Source organism: Pseudonaja textilis, chromosome 3 (assembly GCF_049901715.1).
Source record: "Pseudonaja textilis isolate UNSWEBS1 chromosome 3, rPseTex1.2, whole genome shotgun sequence".
Taxonomy (NCBI): Eukaryota; Metazoa; Chordata; class Lepidosauria; order Squamata; family Elapidae; genus Pseudonaja; species Pseudonaja textilis.
The window spans coordinates 42,210,690-42,235,413 of record NC_141992.1 but is presented as its reverse complement, the minus strand read 5'-3'; the positions used below and the strand labels follow the sequence as shown (position 1 = coordinate 42,235,413).

At 34.6% G+C, this 24,724-nt stretch overlaps 1 protein-coding gene across 1 annotated transcript in view; it reads right to left on the bottom strand.

The window, feature by feature from the left end:
• The window catches only part of PLXNA2 (plexin A2), a 468,647-nt gene that overhangs the window by 9,163 nt on the left and 434,760 nt on the right, over window positions 1-24,724 (bottom strand). Inside the window, exons 23-29 of the mRNA XM_087929350.1 lie at window positions 20,806-20,872; window positions 20,092-20,238; window positions 19,340-19,499; window positions 18,219-18,322; window positions 10,100-10,199; window positions 7,347-7,537; window positions 6,725-6,894 (exon numbers count right to left, since the gene is read on the bottom strand). Coding sequence (XP_087785476.1) covers window positions 6,725-6,894; window positions 7,347-7,537; window positions 10,100-10,199; window positions 18,219-18,322; window positions 19,340-19,499; window positions 20,092-20,238; window positions 20,806-20,872 — 939 coding nt within the window. The remainder of the gene's footprint in view (window positions 1-6,724; window positions 6,895-7,346; window positions 7,538-10,099; window positions 10,200-18,218; window positions 18,323-19,339; window positions 19,500-20,091; window positions 20,239-20,805; window positions 20,873-24,724) is intronic.

The window sequence follows — 24,724 nt, the reverse complement described above, 5'->3', positions numbered from 1 at the left end:
CATGGATTGAAACTGCACAGAGTCACAGTTTTGGTCTGTTGCCAAAGAAACTCCGGTATTCAGCAGGTTCTCACCAGTTCTAGAGAACTGGTAGCGGAAATTTTGAGCAGTTTGGAGAACCAGAAAATACCACCTCTGACTGGAGATTTTACAGTATCCTTTCCCTGACACACGCACCAAGCCACACCCACAGAACTGGTAGTAAAAAAATTTGAATCCCACCACTGATCTGAAGGTCTCTAATTTGGGGACGCTTTTGTGCCTTAGGACTTGAGAAATTGTCCAAATGCTAAGACTAGAAAGGCTCCACAAATTAGTGGATCACCATATCCATGCTTGACAATTGATATGAAATATGTATTGTGGAGCATACTGTTTGATTTATTAGGTATCTTGTTAGCTCCAAAGCTTTAGTTATCTCCCTATAAAATATCTCTATGGAAGTCTTTGTTTTTTAAGGGAAATTTGACATGAGCATCAACGTTGGTAAGGAGCAATGGGATTGCCTTACTATTCTCCAATGAATCTCCTTTTTTTGGAATAAACACTGAGGCAGTAGAGGCCTGCAGATCTCTGGATCTTTTTTTTTTTTTTTTTAAATGAGTTTAATGAAATGCTTGTCACAGAATAATCCCTTTTAGGAGGATTCTCCATTGTTCCAAATCTTCGTTTTTTCAGGAGATTTCTTAACTATGATTTGGTGGAGCTTTGAAAATGCTTCCAGTGATCTTTTCCATTTTGATAAGCATATGTAACATTTTTACAGAGGTCTTCAGAAATTTATTTTGAACAGGATATGATGTATCTTTAGAATCAGCATGATGAAAACATCCTTGTGATGCCTGTGAGATGTATATAAGGGAAGATCATTCAACTCAGAGTTGACTGTTTAATGAAGTACTCCCACAACTGGCCCCACGTAGCTCTTAATTGAATTTACTGAACAAGACCGCATTATTTGGTCACAATGGCATATCATCTTTTGGATGTTTTTATTTATGAAATAAATGATTCAAGTACCATTATTGTATATTAAACTCCTTTTATTTACTAATGAACTAGAATAACATTCAATAGCAAAGACACAGCTGAGTATGGAGGTTCTTATGGAGGTTTTCTGCTGATACATCAGCTGCTGGCAGGTAAAAGACTATGAGTAACTCAAGTGTAAAGAAGCATAGGAGCCTAATGTTTTCCCTAGGGTATAATTTGAAAGTTGAGGTGTTGTTTGTGTCTATTTTTTCATCATAAATTAATCCTGAGAAAAAAAAAGGGATATTCCTATTTTTTTCTATTTGTAGAATTTATATCCGATATCACATTGTTATATTTACAACCTGAAAAACTTCAAAACAAATTACTTTTTTAAAAAGATAGTTCAGACCAGAAACTGTCAGGAGCACAGAATCGGGACCATCTGTTAAATTGCAGCAAAGATTTATTTAAGCCTATAAACATGAATCTAGTCATCTAAAGTTCAACTCTAAATTGGTACCAGATAAGGGTCAATGAAATTCAGAAGGGGTTGGACTTGAATCTTTTTTGAGAACATGACTCTAACATGATGACACATTTAATTCCACCCTCCAGCTCTGCCTGCTCTTCTCCTACATGTACAGACTAAACTCTATGTTTAGACAAAGGGATTTTTGGTTCTGGCTTTCCTTTGTATTGAAGTGAGTCAATTCATTACATGAATCTGAGAGTTAGAAAATCTGTAACACCATACATGTTGAAGAAATCTGGCTGATCACTTGAGTCCTATGTGGTGTGTTTCATTAAAACTATTAATGGGAAAGTATCCTATTATCCTAATATTGACTGGAGGCAGAATTCTCTTTTAATTTGTGCATGGCCAGATGCAACACTGGAAAAAAAATCATAACATTCTTTGAAAAGCTTTCCCATAATCCATCTGGTTGATTGGCACCTGTCTGTTAGTACAATACAAGTCTTAGGCTACTTATTTTGTTTGGATAGAAAAGCATAACCAAATCCTAACAGCAAAGGACAACTTTTTAAAGAGCTGTTAGAAACTAGTCTTTTAATATCAGGCATTGGCAATCAAAACTGAACCACAATTCATCTTTTGGGCAACAAAATAAACATTATTTTTATTCTTATTGCTGTCTCTCAAGTATATGGCAAGACATCTAAACTCAATAAAATAATAAGCTACATTCTAATCAGATGAACTGTTGCGTACCCAATGCTGGCTAGATTCTTCACTATTCAAACTTATTGGTTGTGTCCAGTGAGCAATTCTTCATTTTTCAGCAGTGTGTAATTCCCAAGAAATTGTTACACTTGTCCTCATTCCACATTACCTCTACCTGACCTTCAGTTGCTAGCAAAACATCTTACTCTCTAAGGGATGTCAATCTGTTATTTTTTGTCCATCCGATGGCAGTGCAGGAAAAAAAAATGTTTTTCAGGAAAAAAAGAGAGAATACAAACTATTTTTGGAAAGAGTAAATTCTATTGTGCAGGGGCAAATGATTGCTGATAGAAAGAAAATGAAGGCAGAACATTATTTTTTTCATTCACCACTTGCCCAAGGCTGCTGAAAAGGACAACTCTTGCCCCCACCTCACAAACCTGCTTTATAATAACCAGCTTTCCCATCTAGCAAATGTAACATTTATCTTTGTATGCAGAAAAGCCTCAACTTTCATTGGTGATTCTCATAGTTATAATTTCTCAATCAAATAGGTAATTCATTAAATACAAGAAGTCGAATGTAAAAGATATGGAATGGCAGTAAATGGGTTAATGCAACTTAAAATATTATTTAATTATATATTTTCAATTACTTATAACAATTTCATGTTAACAGAAAAATATGAATCAAAATATATTATCAGTAATTTGGAAACAGAGGTATTCATTCCTTAGGTTTAATCCCAGGCATTTCCAATTAAAGAACATCTTAAACTTATAAATAGTTGACATTGAGACTATTGAAAATGAGTTATTGTTTATCTTAAGTCCAGTGTTTTAACAGGCTTTAAAATGAATGAACTTGGTTTGAATCCTACTCAAAGCATCTTAGTTTAAATTGCTAACAAAGAAAATTATCCTATTATGTGATTCATAGTGCAACAACTATATGAATCTATTAGTCACCGTTCAAAAGAAAAGATTTAAATTCTTGGTTGAAACTAACATCTCTTATTTTCCAGTCCAGATTATTTTTCAGCTGATACACATAGAAACGGACAACGGTTGGGAAGTTATTCATATTAAAGGCTTCTATAATCTGGCAGCCATGGAGAAAGATTGGAAATCTATGCTCATCAGTACCACTTGTTAACTCTAAATGTTCTTTTATTGAGGATTTCAATGTTTTATCTTAAAATGCATTCCCTAAAGCTTCTTCAAAATTGTTTTTAGCTCCATGCAGCAGAGAATTTAGCTTTGGAAGACCAGAAGGGTTTTGAAACCAGAAGGGATTTACATGTGTAGTTTATACATATAGGCACATATTGCCATTTTTATGAGTTTTTTTCTCTATGCACAGTCAATTTCTAACCCATGGAACTATATATCCTAAAGTAACAACCAGGATAAAGATGCAAAAGCAACAATTATTTTAAAAATACAGAATATAAATTGCTGCTTGGAAGTTATATTTAGCTGAAGCTCAAATTTATATACAATGCCTTGCCTAGATATCCTCGGAAAACATTTGGGAAATTGATTCTAAATAATCACGTATATATAGTTATTCAATTGAAAGCTGATACAAGTAGCCACAACTCTCTATCTGGGTTCTGCTTCTTTAGTTATTGCATTTCTGAGAGCACCTTGTAAATTCTACTTTGCTCCAATGCTAGAAACAAAGCATTATATAAAAGAAGATATCTCAATTACTTTTAAGGCTTTGAGGATTTGGAAACACAAAGATCAAGCTAGGGAGAACTTTTTGATTTATCTGACTGAAAACTGGTTGTTTTTGATGCAAACAGTGAAAACCCTGTGATAATCAGGAGCAATTTGTTCATCTGGTCTCTTCCCCTTGCACCCCAGAGGGCTTGTAAAAAGGATAGCTTATGAAATTCATAGAAATTTAGTGGAATTCTACTTACAATAAATGTGTAAATCACATAAATGCTGGAATTTTTTTACAGCTTTTTCTGACCTGTCAAATGCTTCTTTTTACTAATCAGGTTAGTGAACCTGATTAGTTTTTTCTCCTCTGACTTATTCCACTGTTTAAGTAATACAGATTACATTTATGGCTCTGAAAGTACATTATTTAATCACGTCTAGATGTGATTATACTTTCACTTAATGGAATAATTAATATGTACAGAATAATTAATGAGAAACTAGTATAAATCTGTCACAAGTCTCAGTTTGAAAATAAATGGTTATTCAGCAAGGGACTTTAGTCAAATTATTCTATACTTCCTTATTACAGATCTTGTGCATTCTCCGAAGCCTTAGATTTATCACTGTCAAGAACAAAGTATTCATGAAGGCCACTTAGTTAGGCTCATCTGCTTAGAGGAACAATATGTGTGTCCTATGGAATATATGGCTCAGTGGCTAAGACAGTGAGCTTGTCGATCAGAAAGGTCAGCAGTTTGGTGGTTCGAATCCCGAGCATTGCATAATGGAGTGAGCTCCCGTTACTTATCCTAGCTTCTGCCAACCTAGCAGTTTGAAAGCATGTAAAATTGCAAGTAGAAAAATAGGGACCACCTCAGTGGGAAGGTAACAGCATTCTGTGCACCTTCAGCATTTAATCATGCTGGCCACATGACCATGGAGACATCTTCGGACAGTGCTGGCTCTTTGGCTTTGTAATGGAGATGAGCATCGCCCCAGAGCACTATGTGTAAGGGGAACCTTTACCTTTTTGGACTATACAGAGAATCTCAGAACTGAGACTCTGAGACTTTCTGCTTTGTATTTAAAAGCCATTAATAATTGAGTTATTATCCTCTTTCCAGGCTACTTTCTGACTAAAATTGCCACTGTTATATCAAATGAGGCAAGCCATCATCATCTTAGACCACTAGAAGTCAATCAGATTTTGTCATTAGGATGCTGGGTTGTAGTCATATGAGCATTATATTAGAGAGCAAAAATGGAACATATACCCATTATCCAAGAGATATTGGATATATATTTAGTAGAATGGATTATGAGATGTAATGTAACATAAAATGTTGTAGCTGTTTTTCAGATTATCTTTTTAAATTGATCATGCCATATAAAATAAACTTGCTATACTCAAAGTTGGCACAAGACTGCCTGAATAAAATTTGTGTTATTGTCTGGAGAAAGCAGATGGTGCTAAACTGTATTCTGACTACCTAGAAAATAACAAAGAAAAAGAACAATAAAAGTGTCAGAAACTGTTTGGCTGGAAACAGAACTGGGTACAATAAAAATCTTTCTTTTTCTAGAAGTAATTGAACATAAAACATAGAATAACAATTTCTCAATAAAGAAACTTGTTTTTATTTTTTGCGTGATAAAACCACTGAAGAAATGTGATAATATTTGTCTGAATGACTTCCAACTTTGTTGTAACAGAAAAATGTCTAAGCTATGATATTCTCTTGAATTAAATAACTAGTCCATGGAATTTAGCAATTGAATAATGTAAATGGATTTTCCATGCCCTTATTTTATCTGCTATTGTAACATTGGAAAAATAAATATATGAATTGAAGATCTGATTACACTTCGTATCTATGAATGGATTACCTCTAAATATAGACTTGGTATGGATAAATATAAGGGAATATGGGAATTATTTATGCAAAGTACAATTAGTTAAAGACAACATGATATCGATATGAATGTATTAGAAATGCCCACATACTTGACTAATGTTTGTATTAGGTAATTATATATAGAACTGTAACCAGTTATTGTTCTAATACCAGTTTGTATATCTCAATTTTTATGCTGTATTTTTTTCACTTATTTTTAAAGCATTTTTAAATAATATATCTTGTCTTGAAGAGAACAAATACAAGTATATGATATCATCAAGAGAGTAAAAGAGAGAAAGATGCTTTTTCAAGAGACTTTCTGTTTCTGAAGACATTTCGCTTCTCATCCAAGACACATCTTCACCTCTGATTGGATGGTGGGGAATGGAATAATTTATACTCCTTGCAGACAGCTGGTCATTTGTATTTTTTTAGAGATTCATTGAGGCCACCTGAAGGTTTATCTGTGTCATCAGGGTCCCTGAGTAGTGCCTCAACAACTTTCTAAAAGAATGCAAATGACCAGCTGTCTGTCTTGAATAAGAAATGAAATGTCTTCAAAGAAAAACCAGAAAGTCCAGTTGCCTCTTGAAAAAGCACCTTTGGGACAACCATGACTTGGATGACTGAGAATATCAAATGGAAATGGTCTGGTTACAAAGCAAGGAGAACTGATGGCAGGTGGACCAAGGCAGTCATAGAATGGATCCCACTTGATAAAAAGTGTCCACGAAAGAGACCTAAAACAAGATGGATTGATGACACATGCAAGTATAGTGGCTCAATTGCCAAAAGAAAGTTCGTGACCATATTGATTGGAAATATGTGGAAGAGGCTTTCAACTTGCAGTAGATAGACAATGATTAAAATGATGATGACGACACACTCATATTCACATACACATTATTACTGTGTGTCTTTTAGATTTCATACATTTACCCTTATTTGTGTAGATATGATATACCAAAACCATAAAATTGTGTCCCTCTTACCAGTTGCTCTTCCAGGTATGCCTCACATCAGTGTCATGGATGCCATGCTTATCTGCTTGCTCATCTAGGAAATCAAACATATATTTGATAGCCAATGGGAGAGCGCTGCCTCGATGCACAGTACTGAACAAAGTCTCGAACAGGTCATCCACAAACTTTTGCAGTGTACCCTGATGAAAGTAGAGACCAAAGTATGGGTATTATATCATAAGTCATCAGCTGGTGCAAAGCTGCCCCCATTAATTTATATCCCGGGATGTGAGATATAGCAAGTTATCATGTTACAGTATGTGACTGGGCGTGGGGGAGAACTATTGCCTATGTAAGATGAGATAGTATCATGTTAGGAATGAAGACAGTTTAGGGAAAACAACAAAAATCTTTGCGTTATTTAGATTTTACCAAATATTCACTTGGATGGGTTTATAATTGTTTTATAATTATAATAATTATAATTATTGTTACATATAATAATTCTTATATGTATATAAGCACTATATTATAATAATTATTTTACTTAAACATTGTTTTTATTATTAATCTGCAATAAGACAAAATCAACATGACAATATATGGCTAATGTTTACCAAAAGGAGATACAGGACCTAAGATTTGGAATTACCTTTGTAGCTAGCAGCCGCGTCAAATAGATCTCTGATACCATCTTACTTCCCCGATCACCTTCCTTCTGGTCACCATGGTCATGGTTTTTTACTAAATGCCAGACTTTCACTCCACTCTCTAGGTCAGGAGTGATCATGGGTGCCCTTGAACGAAGGCTATCTGGGCTACCTGTGTACCGAAATGTGGAATCTGGAGAGAATGAAAAAAAGAGGTTGGGAAGGGATAAAAGAAAACAGGCATATATATATATTGGGTTTTGCTGTAACTTTCTAACAGTGAATAAAACTTCAGTTTATAAGGAAAGAAATGACTATACAATTCCAATGTTTCCAAAAGCCAATACTATATTTAGAACATTTCTCATTGAAATATTTTTCAATGTTTCGTTATGTACTTAATCTGCTGACTGCAGTTGTTCTTGATTCATAGAACAAAGCTTACCTTCCATAGAAAACTAAAACCAAAGGTTTCTGAACTATGATAATCTTGGCTTCTACACTGAAAATATGTAGTAATGACTCAATTTACAAGGTATATTATCAGAAATATCTTGCCATGTGAACAAAATCTTGGCTATCAAATACACATTGCATCTGTTTGATATTATTTTTCATTTTCAAGCAAATGTTTCTTTCATTATGACCAACTTAATCTAGTTTCTTAATTTTCTATTCTTCTACTTGTTGACAATCAGATTAAGGGATTCCCCTTACATTAATAGGAGAATGAGTGAATTATTACATTTTTTTTCTCCAAAGCTCCACTCCTAATTCAAAATGATTCAAAATATGAATGTTTCTATGGATGTAATTAAAAGGTAAAAGCACTGAATCGTTTCATTTAAAAATGAAACTCTGTGCCAGTAAGTGATGCAAACGTAGACAATAAATGCACACCTTTGCTTGATGTCATTTGTGTAACTAGAAGTGTCAATATCAACATTCACAACAACTAAGTAGACACACGTTGCATGCTAATATTCTTTAACCTTTCACTTTGAACAGTCAAATAGAGATCTGGCTTTACAACTAATGTGTATCCTCAAAAGAAAAATCTTTGTTTGCTAATTTTACATTATAGGCATCTAATCTAGAAAATTTTGCTTTCGAAGAAACACTTTACAAATTAGTGCAGGGCATTCTTCCACTTGCAAATATTACCAGCCATACGGTATGATAATTTTTCCAGCAAGAAAGACAAAACAAAAATTGCTTTTACCAAAAAATATAAAGATACAAATGGACAAAATGACCAAATATAAATTCTCAAATTTCATACTAAGTTCAACTTCAGATTTTTTTTTCCAGTAATTATATTTCCCTGTAAGGAAAGACCAACAATAACAACAACAAAAAAGATTCAAAAAGATCTAAATTGACTAGAACTGTGGACTAAAATGAAATTCAACAGGAAGAAATATAAAGTTCTGTATTTGGGAGGGAAAAAAGCAGGGCATAAGTGCAAAGACAGAACACTGGCATGGCTTTTGTACATTCCAGTCTGAAAAACAACAACTGATGTCCTGGCTGAACACGTCAAATATGAGTCATTAGTCTCAGGTATTAAAAAGCCAAATATTATTTGAGAAGGCATCAACAGGAGATGCAGATATTGAAATTATAGGTAGGCCTTTATTTATGACCCCAATTGAGCCCAACATTTCTGTTGTTAAACAAAACATTTGATAAGCGAGTTTTGCCTCATTTTACAACCTTTCTTGCCACAGTTGTTAGGTGAATCACTGCAGTTATTAAGTTAGTAACAAGGTTGTTGAGTGGACCTGGATTCCCCATTGACTTTGCTTGTCAGAAGGTCACAAAGGGTGATCACATAACCCCAGAATACTGCAACTGTCATAAACATGAGCCAGTTGCCAAGCACCTAAATTTTGATCATGTGACCATGGAATGCTGCAACAGTCGTAAGTGTAAAAAATGTCCTAAGTCACTTCAAAACTTTGAATAGTCACTATTGTTGTAGGCCAAGGACTATTTGTAATTATTCCGCTCATACATGCCTTGGTTGTATCACATTTGGAATGCTGTGTCCAGTTTTGAACACCATATTTCTGAAGGATAGTAACAAATTGGAACAATTTCAGAGGAGAGTAGCAAGACTGGAAGAGTTCTGGAAACCACTTCTTATGAGGACTTGCTAAAGGAAAGTATTTAGCGTACAGAAGATATAACTGACAGGAAATGCAATAGCAATTTTTAAATATTTTAAGGGTTGTCACATAGAAGAAAATATAACAGAGGGCAGGATCAAAACCAAATGGTTGAAACTGTAAGAAGATTCAGGCTAGATATCAGGAAGAACTGGCTGACTACTTGAGCTGTGAAATAGTCTCCCCACTTATTTTTGAATAAGGAAAAATAATATCTCTATGCACTTAATACGTTGCTTAAGCAGAAATTGCTTCAGATCATTGATTCTGATACATATACAGGTAGTGTCAGTAGGGTATTCCCATTATTAATACAGCCAAGTTTATAATTCAGATAAGAGAAGCAACCAGTATTTGTGAAGAGTTCCAGGTATGCACTGTTGTTGTCATGTTTCAGATTGAGCTTAGTGCTTTAAAAATGGTTCCCTGTATATTTATAAAGATATGCTTCACAAGCCTCCAATAAGAATTGTAATAAAACTGCTAGCCACTTGACACTGGGTGCAATGACCAGATTAGGCCATTAATTTGAGAGTCATATAATTAGAACCTTTATGTTTACATCATGCAACTTTTAATCTTACCATATCTGCTAATTGAGGTCCGTGATATGCTGGCAGAAGCAGGAATATTATAAGAAGAAGTCTGTTTAGGAACAAGGGCAACTACAGAGCGATCAGAGACCTGTTAGAGAGGAAAAAAGGCATGTAAGCAGACGGAACATTGCAAGGAAATGCAGTACTAAAACATATTCATACTGTACTGTGAGCTGAAAATGATGAAAGTTATAAATCTCATAATGAAGTGTTGGCAGGAACATATGGAATGCCATGAAGTGTCAGAAGACTAAGGAAAATGAAGGGTATATTTCCCTCCTGGCCTGTTCTGTCTCTGAAGAAAAGAACTGAGAAATGAAAAGACATATTGAAGGCATTCTCTGTCATTTTGATTTAAGATTATGTTTGATCCAATAAAAAAAAGAGAAACCCAAGAATTGTAGTAACTCAATTAAAGCAATAACATACTGGGAATAAAGTAGCTATAATAATGTTATGGATCATAAAAAATTTCTATTAAATCTTTTTTCTTTTTAGTTTTTATGAACTTTAGAAGTTTGATTTATAAAGGAACAAGTAATAAAACCATCTTGCAGGATCTTAAATGACCACTCCTACAACTCCCCTCCCCTCCCGAAAAAAGTGTGGTTGGAAATAAATCTGGAGAAATCAAATTATAAATGCATATTAATATTTATAATACGATTTTGTTAAAGCAAAATGACAATTTTTAATTTTACCCACTCTCTACCTATAAAACTTAGAAAGCTTTTAACTAATCTTCATTAACAAACCTTTATTTATCTGAATTATATATTAATCTTTCAGTGTAAATGTGATGCAGAAATGGAAAAGTTTGTCTGAAATTGGGTGCTTATTTATTCAAGCTATTCATTACGCATCAAAGTTGTTAACTCATACAAATAATAAACTCATACAAATAATTCTATAGGTTCATTTCTTGAGTCAATAACACAGGGGAAAAAAGCTGTCTTTTACACAAGAATAGTAGTTTTTATGAAAAAAGATGTTATTTTTAATGAGAAATATTTATGACATATATATGAATGTGATACGAATATCTACCAGAGATTAAAATTGGTTTTTAGGATTTGAATCTTCATGTAATTTGTGTGGATATGGTAGCTGGTTTTTGTACTTATTTAGTTTATAACATCATCATCTATCAAAATTAGCCTTCAGATGATAGAGTTAGAGGCCAAAACATCCAAAGGGCATTGGATTGTTTGTCCTTGGTCTTTCAAAAGCTTTTTATATTCTTGTTCTTTTTAGGTAACATATTAGTTCCAAACAAAGATCAATCTGTGAGATTTTGGAGGTTTCCTGTGGGTTCCTTTGCTATTAGGATTAATAGTTATCAGCTACTGTTTACAAACAAAAAGTCATTTCTAAACCTCCTTGTTTGTATGGTTGTGCTTATGGTTGATTTAAAATTGGAATAACCAAAATAAATTAATTCCAAACATATATTATTTTATCAGTTGAAACAGGATTGAACAAATATTTCATGTTTTAAATTTCTAGAATTTAATTATTGTTTGTCACCATCATTGGCATTTTCAAGCTTTCCTTCTAGAATTAGATTTGGAAGTAATTTCAAATATATGTGCATGTTGGAATGATCTATTCTAATTTACATATCCTAAAGTTTTATATGAGAATGGATGTGCTATAAAATGATATACAAAATACTTCAAGAAATTGTATGTTGAAATATTGTATATACACATTTTCATTTTAATTTGTTAAACAAATAAATAAAACACCCAGGCAAGCTCCTCCTGAAGAAGGAGATTTGTAAGATTATTGTAATTCCACTTATACTGTTATTATACATTGTCTAAATAAAATATAGTTCTAATCTTCTGGTGGAGTCAACTACCTGGTTTATTTCTTGGGCTGTCATAGGACAAAAGAAGAAATCTGCTAGTTATGTGTTTTGTGCAGCTTGGTGGGGTTGCAGGGACTTTTCTGGTTTAAGCATGCATATAATATAATTCATAACTCCCACAAAATGTTAATCTATTTTGGACATCATTGGTTATCGTAGTATTTTTAAAATGAGCTACAGCTATCAATGGAACAAAAATGGATCCAACGCACTTTTAATCACAGATACTGTCTTAAACTGTATCCTTGGTCTTTCTAAGAAAAAATATATATCTTGGTTCCAAATAATCACCATATTGAAGTTCTAAGGTCACTATTAATTACAGTAAAATAGATTATCTTGGCTCAGGATTATATAACAAACATCACTATTATTTTGAATTTCTACTCAGAAGTCTAACTCATTTTTAAAAAAATCACTAATAACTTGCAACTAGAATGTGTTAAAGTGTCACTTTGATAAAATTTCTATTCAAGAAAAACTAGGTGCTCCTGCAGCTTAAACAACTTTTGAGTTGAGCTGATAAATGATATGTTAAGAATAGATTGTGCACATTTAGTAGCAAATTATTTCTTTTTCATTCTCATGAAATGGAAACAGCTATTACTGTCAGCTGGGGCAGCAGCCTGATTAATGTAAAGGGCAAACCAGGAGCACAGAAAAATACTAGCAACTCTGCAATACGTGCTCTAGGCAACTAGTACTAAACATAAGTTAGCATGTCTTAGTCCAGCATTTTGTTTCTCACAGCAACCAACCATTTTCTTCTGGGATGCTCTCAAATGGGAGATTAAGGCATATCTATCTTCTGGCATTGTTTGCCAGCAAGTGGAATTTGGAAGCATGATCTCCCTGGTGTAGAGATATTGTAACCTTGATTTTCCAAGATTAATCAGTCTTAGGAAGTGGGAATCTACAAATTTATCCAATCTTACTGTAAAGCCATCTGAGTTAGTGGCCATCATCACATATTGCAGTCATAAATTCCAGAATTAATTATACAGTGTGTGGAGAGGGATTTTATTTTATCTGTTCTTAATTTCCTATCAATCAGTATTATTGGATGACCCTTGCTACTACTAATTTTCATGGGAGAAAATGTTACTCTGCCCACTTTCTCCATAGCATGTTTTATACCTCTTAACCAGAGGTGGTATTCATCAGGTTCTGACCAGTTCTTAAAAACCAGTAGTGGAAATGTTGAGTAATTTGGAAAACTGGCAAATACCATCTCTGACTGGAGATTTTACAGTATCCTTCCCCTGCCACACCCACCAAGCCATGCCCACAGAACCGGTAGTAAAAAATTTGAATCCCACCACTGCTCTTAATCCTGTTCCCCTGAAGTCATTTTTCCCCAATCCCTTTCCTTCAAGCCTTTCCCATTAAGGAAAATGTTTTTCATCATTTCAAGCTCTATTAACTAGAATTGAAGATGGTATTATTGAGCTGAGAGTGACATAAAGGCATTACAGTATAGGCAGTTTTATTTTCAATAATTTCCTAATATCCTTCAGCACAGAGACTATCTTTTCAAAATCATTACCCACTAGGCTGACATTTCTATTGAATTATCCAGTAGAGCTCCAGTATGATATAATATTTAAGGTGTTTAATTATCCTCCCCACAGAAAATCATTGGCTACTTTGGGCTAGTGATAGTCTCCCTTAGTGCAGTTCTACCTCACAAGTAAAATGAAAGGAGATTCCCATGTAAGAAAATTGTTCATTTATTCCACTCTTTGCTTTTTGTTTAACCAGTTAACAAACAAAATGCATACATACATACCTTGTTTCTGATATAATAAGGCCGGCTCTTATTTTTTTTGAGCCCTGAAAAAATGGCTAGGGCGTCTTTTTGGGGGTGACTTAATTCCCCCCCACCTTGAATCCTTGAGTGGGTGGTCGGTGATGGCTTGGATGTTGACCTCGGCATTGGTGGGGCACTTTGTATCGGCACCATATCCCGGTGTGCAACAAAAGGACTTCCTAATGGCAAGCCCCCCCCCCATTCCCCCCATTTTGCATGTTTTAATATAGGTCTTAATTTGGGGGGAGGGGCTTAATTTCATTTCATGCCTATAAAACATACTGGGACTTCCTATTGGGGGAGGCCGTATTGTTGGAGAAACAGGGTACGTACATACATACATACACACACACACACACACACACACACACATACATACATACATACATACATACATTCCATTAAAGGACAGGTATGTCCTTTTATTCCATAACATCAGTTTAGTTTATTCATAGACTTGGAAGAGGAACATGTCAAAGGCTAGTATACAATATCAACAAGGCTATTGCCATCTGTGTGCTAAGTGACTTTCTCAGAAAACTTTGAAACATTGGTGAGGTAAGCTTTACATTTTGTGAATTTTATTTCAGCAAGGCATATTCTATTAAACGCTTAGTTTTCTTTACTCTTTTTACTAATTTTACTAATTTACCTAAGAAGAAACATTGAAATAACCAGCTCAAGACTTCCTGGGGCTCATTTTAAAAGTCAATATTACATTAACAGGCCTCCTGTTTTTAGCTCAGATCTTCTTAACTAGGTGGTTTTCAGTTTGTTGTAGCATGACCAGCTATTTCCAACTTCTAGTTCTTTTTTAAATCTTCAAATATTCTCAGTTAGCTCAGTGATCAGCTCACCTTATTGTAAGGATTAAATCTACTTTCTGAGCTCCATGTATTCTTTGCTTCACCCTAATCAGTACCTGCAATTGAAAATTCATTGCATTCTTCTGCCATACAATTCTTGCCTCCACAATGTGATTTGCACATGTAAAAACACTGAATTCTTGGGGAAATGGATTTATCAAACAATGAATTTCTAGGATTGCAAATTGACTAGGAGTTGAGTAAGATCTGACTCAATTATTTGTTGACTGAGTATAAATAAACTTGATGTGACCTCAAGAATTTTTGGACCCCCACATATCCTTGTAATACACAAAAAAGCTAAGAGAGAAAGAAATAGGAAAGATGCTTACATTTTGAGTGGAGGTTAAATCTTATTTAATTTGGTTGGATATACAAAGATGGTTAAAGATAGCAATGGATTTTTATAAGTGCTTTTTTTATAACAAATGAGTGATTTGCTTTCTTGTATTTATGGAAAAATTGACAATGCATAAGAAGAATTCAGCAATCATTCACTCTATTCAATGACACAGATTTGGCAATGTTGATTTTAAAAATGTACAATTGAATGTCATGATCTTGCCTAGCTTTTCATATTATTTATTTAAAATCAGTAATATTACTTTACTGCTATATAGACATGGATAATACGTATTTCTATTTAAAGAGGACTGTTGGCAACTTACTTGCTAACCTTGAAAATGCAACTTTTGTGCCACATAGTACTTAAATGAAGCCCAAGAGAGGAATAGGGATTTTAGAAGCACAGTGCACTAGGACAAGTAGAATAAAATATTTTGGGGAATGAATAGGAATATTATAGTTAGGACAAATTTAACTTCACAATGGCTTTAGATTTTTTTTATTCTAGTTTTTGTCCAAGATGCTAACAAGGTTCTTTATAGGAGAGGAGAATTGTGGCTTCTTTCCCCGTATCCATGTATTGAACATAGATGTCAAAAGAAAAAAAAGACTACATTCAAGATCTGTGCAAAGATCCAAATCAGAGAAGGTCCACACATATAGAAGTCTATATCTCAGATTTTTTAAAAAATGTATTCCTGCCTAACTGCCAGGCCCATTAGGTAGACTAGATCAGGATATCAACTCTAGCAGAAGGCTGAAACTACTTTAATGAGAATGGCTATAACAACAGAATCTTGAAAACCTGATTTTCCTGTACCTCCTTCACCATCTTATGGTAAGATAATTGGAGAAGCATCTGTTAGAGATATGTCCAAACTCTATATAGATGCTAGGAGCTTAAAAATAATGTTTAGGCCCCTTTTGTCCAGGCAACAGAACCAGTGTGTCTTTATCAAGGTCCTATTTCTTATTCTGTACACTAACCAACAATCATTGTGTTTGGGATCAAAAGCAAACAATTCCAGAAGGAGGGTCAAGAGGACACTTTTATTCTTTGATAATTTTATTAAGATTCTTTCATGCTGGTTCATGTAAAGGTCAATGGGGGTTATGCTGTAGGTTAAAGGTGGCCAAATAACATTTCAAATGTTCAAATCCAATTAATTTATCTGGCAATTGAGATCTATTTGCTTTCATCCATGTGAGTGTTTTTTTCTTATAGTAGATGGATATCTTCATTGGATAAGAACTAAATCGAAAACATACATAACTTGACCTGGAGCCCACACACAGTTATGAGAATAACTAATATTTCCCAAAGGACCAAATTGTAACTAAATTGTTCCACTTTGAGCATACTGTATAATGTCCAGAAGAATCAATAGATACATAGTACTTAGATTCAAGCAGAACTAATAATTTTCTGGGTATGATCTATATAACCAAACTTTACAAAAATCACATATCCTCCTTATACAGAATTTTAAACATTTGGTTGAGCAGCAATCAATATCCCACTCATTTTTATCCTTAAGAGAATTAATAAATAGGAGACTAAATGAATATGAATAAAAGGTTTACTGATAAAAATAACATAATTAGGATCTGTAGTAGAGGACATATCGACTCTTTGGAATATTGTTCATCATGATGATTACAGATGTACTCCAGTCCTGAGCAAGCAGATAGGACTAGCTGATATTGATACTGAGAATTGGCAACATATCATCATTAGCACCTTTTGATGCCATAGTTATTGCTTGTTTAATCAGAAAGTCAGAATTTGTATGCTGTATTACATATTGGGCTACATCCAAAATAAAAATAACAATTTTTCACAATATGGAGATAGTGTCATATCTCTTCCTAACAACAGCTTTCTAGGTGGCATCATAGAAAATAATTTGCACATGCAGCTTGATAGCCTAAGATGTTTATTTTGACTGTTGCTTTTTCTTATGGAGCTCAGGGAAAAGAATATTTTATAAAGCAGTCAATAGGACAAGGAAGGCTTGTCAAGTGTAGTTCTCTAGCAGATGAGACCCACAATATGGCTTCTTTGCCACATATGATGGGGCAGGCAGATCTAATTAAGGAGAGGCAGTCTTTTTGATAATCCAGCCCCATGCCATGAAGGTTCATGTGGAAGATGACTTGAACATGTCTGGCTGTGATCAAAGGCCCTGATTTAGGCACAAGCCCAACTGGTATACTACCCAAAGCTGTTCAAGCTGTTCAAGACATTCTAGACATTAGACTAGCCACGAGGAGTTGTGAATACAGGAGGACTCTCAGATTGCACATAGAGTCTATTTGGGGCAGTGCAGCTCTACCCAGCACCAAATATAACATAGTCCTAAAACTAATACCCCAAATACAAAGCCATTCAGTTTTGCCAGGGTTCTGCTAAAACCTGAGATTCCCCATCCAGATCCTCAGAACCTCCAGGGACTGGGTAAGACAGTATTGCTTAATTTTGTCATGGGTATAGAAATACTTTGTTCAAAAGCATACGGATCATCTGATCAATATACTGATCACCCCATTGCAATCCCGAGCTCACCCAGTATACTCATATAGATGTTGAATAGAATAGTACTGAACCTCAGTTGGTGGCTGATATCACATCCTAAGGACTTTGGCTACTTCCTTAGGTACAGCAAGCTCTATCCAATCCTAGATTACTGGGCAAAATTCCTTCCCAGGCCTCTATCAGATCTGCAACTAGGCTGATGTCCAGTTTTGATGAGAAAATCTGAGCAACTGTGTACAATATATACTGAACACATTCGTTCACATGCCCATGCAAGAAGTTTTCTGAGCTGAAAGCCAGTGTCTCTGAAGTCCACTGACAGGATACTGGTGTTAAGATCAGAAAAATTGAATGCAAATATGGTATAAAATAAGTTTTGTGTTCCACACTCATTGCCTTTTTAGCTCATCTGCATATACTGACTGTCTTAGAAACACAGCTGGCATTTTTAGCTTACTCAATTTACAGGTCTGCTTGTTTCTGTGAGATGTGCATCAGGACAGTTTTCCTTTTTAATATGTGAACATGCTGAACCATTCTGATTTATCATCTAAATATGCATTTCACTGCTTGTCTTATTAGAAAAGATTCTGAGAAATTAGGTTTCAGCTATTCCCCTTCCCCCTTTGTCCACTCAACTGATTTCTGTAGCCTGCTGCTAGGTTTTGTTTACCCACCTGATAATGAATCAATGTGTTTAACCGCTTCCAGTCACCCTCAATCTTGGTTGTGATGTCTTCATCCTGAAGTACCACACGTGCTATTCGGCCCTGGCGCCATTCTACAGAAAGAGTAACAACAGACTCATGAATCAGATCAGAAGCCTAGAAATCTCACTGTGGGAATGAAAATGCTTATCTTTCATCTTTCATAAATAAATAAATAAATAAAATAAATAAGAAATGATATTCAACAGCTGTTTACTCCTTCACAAATTTAGTTGATGTTTGCTGGTTTCAACAGATGGGACTAAGAAGACTGACCCCAATATTTCAGAGCGCATTGCAGACAATCTGTTGTATTTTCCCATCTATACAAAAAATAAACCCCTTCTGAGAGATCTTAGAGAATTAGGCAGCATCAGAGTAGTCATACATATATACATTAATTACATTGCTTACGGCTGACTCCACTCTTGTTATACTGTACATTAAATACACAATCAGAACCATGTATTATGGGCATGAGAGGGAAAACTCTTACCTCTGAACTTTTCAATTACAAAATAAATAAACTTTACCATTTATTCTTTTTCCCCAAGTAAAAGCCCTTCTTTATCTAAGCTTATTTGTGTGTGTGTATTTGTGTATGAGATGGATCAGATGACAAAGCTGGGGATTAGCCCTTTCCAATTGCTTTCAATCCACACTAAGACCTTATATGTTTAATTTAGAATAATATGAGGATTGGCTGTTCCCTATGCAATTATCCTCTTATGTAGCTTAAATCTGAATCAATCCAAAATTGATATATTTTGTGAATAATGAAGGAAGAAGAAAGAAAAACCATCTTCACAGTAAGCATATCTACATTGTAGATGTAAGTATATCTACATTGGACCATCCTTCAGCATTCTTACCCCAATAAGGACAGCTACGCTTGTTGTCTTATATAGAGTACTTTTCCTATATATAAAATATAAATAAATGCAATAATACTGTAACCAAATTCACAGTTCTATATGCAGGCAATTGCTTATAATTTTCTATGGGTTCCTCAAATATTATGACCCCCTTCACAGACAGAACCCAAACTCATATATTTCTCTCTCCTATCATAAAAACAAAGAGATTCGTACCCAAGTCCATGTCAACAGCTCGAGGCCTTTGGGAATATGGAACATTTTTATATACTGCATCAAGAATCTTCTCCTTGACTTGTGTGATAGTATCACAGTTAAGCACTTTCACAGGAATCTCAGGACTGTTTTCATTATCGGGATTCACACAATTCAAGATCTAAAAAAGAAAAAAAAATTAAATTGGAAAACTGAACTTGGAAAAGTTAGGGAGAAACCATCACTATTTAATAATAGTAATGATTAGAAATAAGCTGAAAATATTTTACTGTATATAGCTCCAACAAGAAAATCTAGAGTGTTACATTAGTGTTACTTAGATTGGGGAAAAAATTGATGTTGAAATAGGATATAAACTTTATTGAATTTGCTAAGTATATACATAGAAATAGACTGCTACTGGGTTGCCTATATATTTTTCCAAATAAGGATAAATTTTGCTTATATGAAGTGAAATACACAATAGCTTGGGAAGTTAATTTCACATTTTCAGCTATACATGATGCCTCCAAAATTCTCTGGTAGTGGAACTTTCTCGTGAGGATATATCTATCTATCTATCGATCGATCGATCGATCGATCGATAGATAGATAGATATATCCTCACGAGAAAGTTCCACTACCAGAGGATTTTGGAGGCATCATGTAGATTCTTGGCTTAATACATATCAGGGAATCAACCCTTGCTGTATTTCACATGATGATCAGCAGGTAAAGCCAGCATAAGCTGTTAAGAGAATACACCCACTCACTAGTGTTTTGTACTCGATCTGCTGCCTGATCAGCTTGTCCTCACTGAGGGAATAACGTGCTTCCCCTGTAATAGCATCAATTGGGCCTTTCTCCATCTGTTGCTTGATCGCACAGTACAACATGAAGAGTGGTTCTCCAGCACATTCCTTGTTGATAAGGAAAAAAAGAGAATTTACACATCAATAAAGAAATAATTTATTCAAGAAAAGCTAAAAGTTATCACTGTTATACTTTAAGATTTTTTTTATCAAGCCATTCAGACAATTTACTTTTCTGTTGCTCCAAATACAATATGGTTCAGAAATAATATGCTATTTTTTTGTAGCATTTACCAAAAAAGAGAAAGGAAGAGAAAAGAAGGATGGATTTTAAAAAATCTTATCATTTATTCTGCTCATTTACTTATCTGAGGTAGTCTTATATAACTAAGCCCATCTTATTGTTCAGTTCAGTGAACAAATGCTTGAGGAACAGTAATCAAATACACTGTTAGTAGTCTAGATGCAGTAGTATACTAACAATAGTATGTATTAATTAGTATCAATATTAAGGTAACTAAAAGGCATTTTTAAAAATGAACTATATATTATTTTATATATTATTTCCAGCCTCTGGATTCCATTTCCACCATCCCCTTCAAAAATTAAATCACAAAACACAAAAAATATGGAACAAAGAAAATTGAATCAAGGGTAAAGCCAATGGCTCCTTACCTTTAGGAATTTGTGGAGTAAGAAAGCAAACCAGTTAGTCAGCATCTTCTCAGCTACAGACTCTGTCCTGAGGAGAAATTAGAAATTGTTTTGTATATATCTATAACTGAAATAACAGGTAGTTATTCTCTGTTAGTAGCCTGTTCACTGCTCATTTTGGAAGAGGGTTATGAAAAGATGAATGTGATTGGTTATGATAGAATTAGCTTAACTTTTTCCTGCCATTTTTGCTCTCTCAGAAATTGTTTTCTTTTTGCTTTTGAAAGCTTGTAATATATGCAGGCTTTGACTTACAACCACAATTGAGCCTAACATTTCTGTTGCTAAACAAGACATTTAAGTGAATTTTGGCTCGTTTTATGACTTTTCTTGCCACAGTTAAGTGCAGTTGTTAAATTAATAACACAATTATTAAGTGAATCTGGCTTCCTCATTGACTTTGCTTGTCAGTACATTGCAAAAAAAGTGATCACATGACTCCAAGACACTGCAACTGTCATAAATATGAGTCAGTTGTCAAGCATCTCAATTTTGGTCATGTGACCATGGGAATGCTGCAATGGTGGTAAGTGTGAAAAACTATCATAAGTCACTGCTGTTGCAATTTTTTTCAGTGACTTATGACAATTAGGACAAATTCTATTTTTTCTGAACAATCACTAAATGAGTTGTTACAAGTCAAGGAGTACTTTGGCTAGTCATATTTGACTGCCAAGTATCTTTTCTTCAGGGGTGGGATCCAACCAGTGTAATACTGGTTTGGTGATTTTATGTTTTGCGCATGTATATCGTTGTCAGCTAGCTACCTGGACAGGGGAGCAGCGCTGCACATGGGGGTGCAGTGGTTGAAAAGGCACTTTTTTCCTGCTTTTTCAACCACAGCTGTGTCGCGCAAAGCAGCTGTGGTTGAAAAAGCAGGAAATAAAGGTCAGATAAGAGCCCGGGCAGGCAGATGGGCCAAAAGAGCAGCAGACATAGAACCAGTTCTATGTATGCTCTCTGTTTGCTGCTCTTCAGAGCAACCGGTTCTACAGAGGTGGACAGAACCAGTAGAATCCCATCCCTGCCTTCCTTCTTATCTATCTATCTATCTATCTATCTATCTATCTATCTATCTATCTATCTATAATGGATCAGTGGAGGAGATCCACTGATTTCAAATGAGAATGCACCTTCTTTTCTGTTTCAGAATTTCTGCTTTTAATAAAACTTTTTAATGAAACAATCAAGAAAGAAAACAGCCAAAGGTTAACTAACAGAAACCCTCTGGTGTTTTCCCATGTCAGACACAAACCATTCATATAAGCATAAATATACTCCACACACTCTAATATGACAGCAAAAATGAATGAGCTATCATAAAAATTATTTTATAACCACATATGCATCAAGCCATAGACAACACTGTTAGAATATTTAAACCTGTTCCATTTTACTACTGAACAGTTTTGCTTCCAAATAATTCCATTTTTGCATTATGGGATCCCTGGGGTAATGATGATTCAGAAGAATTCCAGGTTAAGAATAGTTTTAATATCCACACAACAAATCCAAACTTGAAAATTCATATGGATTTCTATTGAAACAGTTAAGAATAAGTAATCCTTGTAAACTCCAGTGTACCTGTATATTCACAGATCTATAATTTGTGACACTGTTTTAAAGAAGCAAATGAATGTTATGATCAAAAATCCTGACTGAGTAAACAAGTCAATAAATGTATTTCACAATTCCTATAAACCTCTGGCTGCTCTTTCATGAGGAGCTTATGTATAATGCAATTTTTATATAACATACGGAAAGAAGTTGGAATACAGTAAGTGAATATACAGAAGTGAACTTATTGAGAATTAAGAATGGCTAAGAATAAGTCAGGTATAAGGCTATTATCCTGTAATATTATTAAACAAAGTGGGATTTGTTTGAAGTAAAATGTGTAGAATTGTGCTCATGCAAATCCTTTGAAAAGGAGTGCTTTACAAATCATGAGTGCAGAAATGAAGCAGCTCTCTGAATTGTAGAAACAGATGCATCTCCTTCTTGCCTTGTGCAGCTGTCTGGAAAATATGTGTATGCATACAGACAGCTGACAGTTGCTTCCAAAACAGCTGCACAAACCTGGAAAATAGCCCATCTGCATTAATAATTTGAAGCCCTTTGTTCATGCCATAGACAAGATTTGTAGAAACACTAATAAAATTGCTCTACAATTTCTACTGAAGCCAGCGGGGCAAGTTAGCAGTAACAATCTTGTACATGTGCACTTTCAGTGGAACAATTTGTTTGCTCCATTCCATGATTCAGTAACTGAGGAAGCACTGTAGATTTAATTACAACTACCTTTAGCTGACATGAGACAATGGATTCTGTGATGTCTGTTATGGCAACAACATGGCAAGTTTCACATTCTCATGCCAAAATTTAGAAATAGAAAAATTGCATGACAAGAATTACTTGGCCTTGGAACCTCTTATATCTCTATATTGCCTTTGATATGTGAATCGGGGTACTGCACAAAATTAAAACAAACTGTATAAAACATTAACAAATAAAATAATAAAGTACTTAGCAGCAATAGGTTGCTACACTATCATGACCTGTCAGTCTAATGATTGTGTTAAGAAAGAACCCACAGTTTTTTCCAAAACTTAGCATGCAAATAAGATGCATCCATTATATGTGTATTTATCAGAGTCAATTAGTACCTATTCCAAGTACTAGTCCTGAATTCTAATCTGACTCAGCTGTAAAATTCTCTTATAGAATAGTTTTTAGCAAAGGTTACAGTCTTGACACCTCACAAGTATTGCTTTAATGTTAAAAAAAGGCCTCTGTGAATTCTTTAAAGGAACCATGAGAAAATATATAATGATAATTATTAGCCCATGTTTCTTTCCTGCTTTCAAGCATTTCAGAAAATGCGATTGCCATGTGATCAGCAGAAGAAAGAAACAAGAAAAGAAAAACTATAAAAAAGGAAGATAATTGCATACTTTAAAGTGCTTGGAGGGTCCCCTGTTTGATTTTCTTTATCAATGGGGTAGTAAAACTAATTTCAAGGTGTTTGTCCTTTATGCTGCCTGACCCATTTCACATTTGCAGGAAAAAATGAATGCAGATTGCTCACAACTGAATGTAACAATGCCCAGCTGACAGCCAATCAGCAGCCCCTCCAAGGGGATGTTTGGTGGAGCTATAACTCCTTACACTTGATGGAAATTATACCCTGTGTCTCAGTAAATCACTGGAATTTGTAGCTGGTGGCAATCAGGGACAACAGAGTGACAATAGCTGGAGAAATTGCAGCTTTTTTCAAGAGCCACACCCAGGACGAGTTCCCCATGCTGCATCCAATACTATCTCTAATTTAAATATAAAGGATCTTAATGTTGATTCTTAATGGTAGCTTTGCAGGATATCAGATTCTTCTTTAAAAGCTATCATAGCTTCCTTTTACAAAGAGGAAGATTTTAAATGAGAAAAATTTTTATCAGAGAAAAAAAGTAGAGCTTGGGTACAGAATAAATTAGGATGATGCCAGCAAACCTGGCAGATGGATGAACTTGTGAAGTGTCTCTTTTATTAGGACCCTCTGTTATTTCTTGTTTGTTTGTTTTTATGATTTTTCAATGTTTTTATAATTGACAAATGATTTTATCTTTGTTATTTCAGCTTGTTGTATGCCTCTCAGAATCACTTTTGGTGAATGAGAGGCTGTATAAATTAGATTAAAAAATACCTGTAATCAAAAGCTTGCTTCAGATTAATAGTCACTATGCCTTCTTTATTGGTACATTCATAAATTTTGTTCTATTGTATATTTGTCTCTAATCGTATCCAAATGTTCTCATCACCATGTAACTGGATTGCTTTGTAACATCCATCCTCCCTTATTTTTAAGGGATACATGAGGATGTAG